The sequence below is a fragment of the Oxyura jamaicensis genome, chromosome 25, assembly GCF_011077185.1.
Source record: "Oxyura jamaicensis isolate SHBP4307 breed ruddy duck chromosome 25, BPBGC_Ojam_1.0, whole genome shotgun sequence".
NCBI classification, from domain to species: Eukaryota; Metazoa; Chordata; class Aves; order Anseriformes; family Anatidae; genus Oxyura; species Oxyura jamaicensis.
The window spans coordinates 1,863,375-1,868,531 of NC_048917.1; the positions used below are offsets into that span (position 1 = coordinate 1,863,375).

General features: G+C 41.6%; 2 protein-coding genes across 3 annotated transcripts in view; both read right to left on the reverse strand.

Moving 5' to 3' along the window:
- LOC118178321 (scale keratin-like) overlaps positions 1 to 685 on the reverse strand; it is a 2,992-nt gene extending 2,307 nt beyond the window's left edge. The window contains exons 1-2 of one of the 2 annotated variants that reach the window (XM_035346747.1): positions 667 to 685; positions 127 to 213 (exon numbers count right to left, since the gene is read on the reverse strand). The gene's annotated coding sequence lies outside the window, so the exon portion shown is untranslated. Of the gene's footprint in view, positions 1 to 126; positions 411 to 666 lie in introns of those variants that run through there. The other variant, XM_035346746.1, reaches the window with a different exon arrangement.
- Positions 686 to 4,415: 3,730 nt separating this feature from the next.
- Positions 4,416 to 4,888, reverse strand: LOC118178320 (scale keratin). The gene has a single exon (XM_035346745.1). The coding sequence runs from the start codon at positions 4,872 to 4,874 to the stop codon at positions 4,416 to 4,418; it is 459 nt and encodes a 152-aa protein (XP_035202636.1). The 5' UTR covers positions 4,875 to 4,888.
- Between the last annotated feature and the right edge of the window lie 269 nt (positions 4,889 to 5,157).

A 5,157-nucleotide genomic window follows, 5' to 3' on the forward strand; every position in this document is an offset into this window, starting at 1 on the left:
GGGGAGGGAGAGACAGAGGGGTACTACACAACAAAATAGTCCTACAAACTTAACATGGTAGTAGGGTACTGTATTCTAAGGTCCTGTACAAAAGCATTTTGGCACTTAGAAAGAGATGAGACGTACCTGATGTAGAGGAGAGTCTGCAGGAGGAGATGAAGTAGGTCTGCGTACCCACTCCTTTTATACAGCTTTTCAGATTGCCTGCGGGGGCTGAGGCAGTGTACACATGAGGTCATAATCACCAACCAGCCCAAATTTGAAGCATTTAACTTCCCAAAATGATGAAATTGTTGTTGCTTGCTGTTTGCAAAATCACCCTAAATCTCTGAATAGCATGATATGCACATTCCAGCTCCCAGGTCTCTTTCATCTAGAAGCTTAATTGACCAGCTTCTTTGCTGGTATCATTCCACCCTCCTCACTGGCATTGCAAGCGGAATTAAACTGGTTCTATTTATTTAGCACTTCCTTCATTAACTTCCCGTAATGATTTTAATCTGTGCTATAACTTGCTGTCATATACATGTTTGTATTTAAGCACATCAGAACTAGGCTATAATCTAATCTACTCACACATTTTGCAATTAAATATTCAGTGAGGTGGAAGTCACCTTCTGATCCTGTTCCCACCCACAGTCACAAAATACAAGAGTGAACCCATACTGACAGAAAGCCATTTTTTTCTTCCCAGATGCATTGGGTAAGTGACAGCAAAAGCAATGGAATATTATAGCAATGGATTTTTTTTTCCTCCTCTTTCTTTCCTGATTAGCAGAACATCACCTGCAGAGTGCATACTCTTGCAGAGCCCTGTTTTGACTTCCCAGATCTCAAGTGACTTGTCTGTACCACTTATTCAGGCTTCCCTGATATTTGCTGGGGAGGGACAAGAATTGCTGCAAGACAATTCATCCTGATGCTTACCTTACCAGTATTTGTATCATCCTCAAAACATAGCAATTTTGCTTTCATTGACACACAACAAGCTTAAATGAAACACCCAGCATTTAAACGGGGAAGGTTCAATGAGATGTATCCCACCCATATTCTGAAATTCTCCCTAATAAACAGTGTTTCATTCAACCTCAGATTTCCTTATTTGCTTACGGATCAGTTGTTTGTTAAATAACAAACACCGCAACATTTCTAACAGAAATTATCTTTAAATTATGAGATTCTTCTTCCAGACTTTGAGACTGCCCTGGAGGATCGCAAGAACAATAATACTCACAAAGGGTGTTAAATTGCTTTTTTGTGTGTGGTTTTTAAGCACTTCATAAAGCCTCTCTAATGGTTTATGTATGAACTGGTGTGTCATTATTGTAACATAAGTATGTGGTTGTATTCAAGAAGCCCAGCATTTTGAAATACATTTTTTTGAAATTGTACTGGTCAACTGGACTCTTCCTTCTCTTTTTATCAGCTCATAATTTCTAACCCTAGGATTTCAGCTGATTTCTTGTTACAAAGTAGGTTTGCATTTATTTGTTTTTATTTGTGTACAGGCTCCTTCAGTGCTGATGTTGTGTCAATTCACAGCCCCTTTGCTGTCTGCATCACAAAGATCTGCAGCACCTGCCTCTGTCCTCATGTTTTGAAAGCTTTTCCTAGGACTTTCCAAGTCAAGTTCAGTGAACTGTCTACCTCATTTACCTTTGTTGTGGTGAATGGATTTACCTCTCAGATGTGAAGAAACAGAAGAACAGGATATTTTGGCAGATAAGGCATGAGTCTGGGTGATTTTAAAAAGTACTTTACAACATTTCTTTTGATTTTTTCCCCTGAAAGTGTGCAAGGTGGTAATGTTCAAATGTGAGTTCCAACCTTATGCAAAGATTGTTGATTTCACAAGAAAGACACCACGTTTTGTCTCAATTATACTTTATATAGAATAGATAAGGAAGGATGCAAAGAAAACTTGCATATGAAAGCAGAAGGATGGAAAGAAAACTTGCATATGAAAGCAGATGTCAATTATGGTTGACATTTGAGCCACCATCATTATGTCAGCTATATAAACAAGAGGTAAATAAGTGAAGCCAGCATAATTCCTCCTGTCATTTTAATGGAGTTAGTGGAACGTTACCAGGAACATGAATCTTGCCAATTAAGCGTTAAGATGAAAGAAATATTCATTTTGTAATTTGCATTTCATGCAGCATGAGAATTTGAATCAACTAATAAACATAAATATTGAGCAAAACTGTTTCATCATTTTGAGGTGAACCATGCATGATAAATGTGGGCTGGTGTTAATGGGAGTCTCCGGTCCTTCAGGCAGTTTGAGGAAGTGTATAAAAGTCCCTTCTCAAAGCTGCCTTGTGATTTGCTTCTCTTGCCTCTTCTTGGAGTAAAGATATTTTTGGATATCAAACTATTGGGTTTTATGTAAATTTGAGTTACTCCTCTTTTGTCATTTACAAGGCAGCAATGTTATATGCTGTTTTTTAGGGCTGAACTGGTATTTTTTTAAACTCTATTGTCAAGAGCTATCAGCTCTCCACTAGCACATATCTTGGGCTATAATCTTCTAAGCTGAAGCCAAAAACCCAGACTGCAGTCCTACAAACTGCTCTGCACTCCTACACTTCAGTCACAGTCAGGTCGAATGGAGGACATGTCCTCTTAGTTTCTTGGTCTTACAGCTGCCATATCAACTTGGTTTGTATGGAAGAAAGCCAAACATTAAAAGGACACAAGGAAAGCTTCCTTAGTCATTGCAAAAAGGGCCTCCTGGGTGTTAGGAGCCCAGTGAGCCTTTAGGCAGTTCATTCACTGATGGACAGCATCAGGATTTTTGCACTAAATTTCAGACAACATGGAACTAACTTGTATCAGAGAAAAGACTTAGGATAAGAGCAGCCATCTGTCTGGTGAAGCATGTGGCCTTCTATATTCTTGTGTTCCCTCTAAGAAATGATTCATTCTTACTTAAAATTTATTTTTCTTAGAATGCTCATACAAATCTGAGGAACTACATTGATCTGACCAAGTAGATCTTGGCTGGGTAGCTGCAGTCAGGTGGGATGGATCTAGAACCAAGTCAGTGTTCCTGTGGATACGGCCTTTCCCATAACCAGGAGCTTGAAGCTTTTTGTTGCAGGGGATTTGGGCTATGCTGCAGTTAGACGTTGTCACGTTGTCAGCTGACCAGTCTGTGTCTGGCCCCAGTCCCAGGAGCTGCAATGAGCCAACTGCCCTGACCTGAGGGCAATGATTCAGCCACCACTTGTTCCCATCACCTTGCCAGACCAGATGCTTAGTTCCTTCCTTCAGGACAGCATAGTGGGATTTTTGTCAGCACCCATTCTTAAGGGCTCCTTTTGTTAATGGGAACTTTGGTTATGGTGGTCTTTACCACAGCAGATTTTGCCACAGATTTTCAGGACTAGGCAAGTTGTACATCCTTTCTGGTTGTTGTTTTGGTGCTAGATACCATTATGGAAGCTGTGGGTCTTGCTAAAGCTAGAAAAGCTAGTAAATTTATCACTGATGACTAGAAAATAAGAACAAATAAAAGGCAGATTCATACCTGGCTTTTTGGCTACTGGGTGCACAGTATACACTGTCTCCGTAAATGGAGAGTGGAGCTGGACATGCTCAGTAGTTCTTGCACTGCTTTCTTTATATTCTGTCTTCAGTTTCCAGTCAGATGTTCACTGAACACTCCTATGGTATGGTTAGCCATGCTTCTTATTTTAGTAAAATACATAGCCTGAGATCTTTTGGCAGCTGAACCACAGAAAGAAAAACATCTTGCATGATAACCATCTGCTTGATCAGGAGACTGTTACATGCCTTACTGATAAGAAGAAAAGAAAGAACACGTGTGGTGCAAAAGACAGACAATGCGTGGTTTTTCATCTGTGGCAAGTACATTATGACCATGATGTTCAGTGATGAAACAGGTCTAACAAGGGTGCCTTGTGAAGACTTTCACCATGTGGGCAGGGTTTGCACAATATTATTGCAGCTCCATGTACAACAGGCAGTTTTTACTCAAAAAAGTTGGCTAACTCAGAATGGATGAAAACAGTAAACCACAACTCAATTTTTTGAAACGATGCAATGGAATTTTAATGAGAATGAAAAGAACAAACATGTATCACAACATCAAGAATGTATATCCAAGATGTCAGAGTCAAATGCATTTTGAAAGACACCAAGTTACATGTCTCCAGTATGACACCATGACACCAGTATGATAACATAGCGGATAAAAAGGAACAGAACCCATGAAGATATCAGGGAAGAATTCAAAGGAAAAAAGGAGAGGTTGGAAGAACCTCTAGCAGAAGGCGAAGCACTGAACAGGATTTGCAAGTGCTTGCACAAAGCTGACACTCCTCTACTAGCTGGCACATCTGCATTTTGTTTTTCACAGGTACTTTATTCAGTGGATTTTCTTGTGTTTAGCATGGCCCACAGCTTCCACGGCGGTATCTGTTGTACCGGTAGGTGTAAGGGCTGCAATAGCCAGAACCAAAGGATCTACCATAGCCAGACAGGCCCCGGTAACCCAGGGAAGAGCCTCCATAGCCATACAAGCCCCCATAGCCCAGGGAAGAGCCCCCAGAGCCATACAGGCCCCCATAGCCCAGGGAAGAGCCCCCAGAGCCATACAGACCCCCGTAGCCCAGGGAAGAGCCCCCAAAGCCCCCAAAGACGGGTGCTCCGGAGGATCCCACAACTGAATCCTGGGGGAAGGAGCTGAGGATGGGGCCGGGGAAGGTGACGACAGCGGGGGGTGGCTGTATCACGGTCGTGGAGTCAGGGCACTGCCGGACACAGGGCTCATTGCAGCTGTTGGCGATGGGCTGGGGGCAGCTGATGCCACTGCTGTAGGTGGGGCACAGATCATAGCAAGACATCTTGTAGGGATGGAGGTCTGCAAAACACACTGATGAGTAAATTAAAGGTACAAATTGTATTGGAAAAAGAGTAAAAATTTGGACATGTGGACTAGAATAGTGGCTTTATCTTTCAGATCTTGGCTGTACTTCCTTCTCTTCAGTATAATTTAGGCAACTCTCCTTCTTGTAAAAATTAGCATTGCCCAGACTGCACACTTAAAAGTCACTTCTTTTATAGTCTTATTCCTAATGTCTTATGCCTGCTTTCCTATAAGAAGTAGCTCTTTGTTCTCCCCTACTC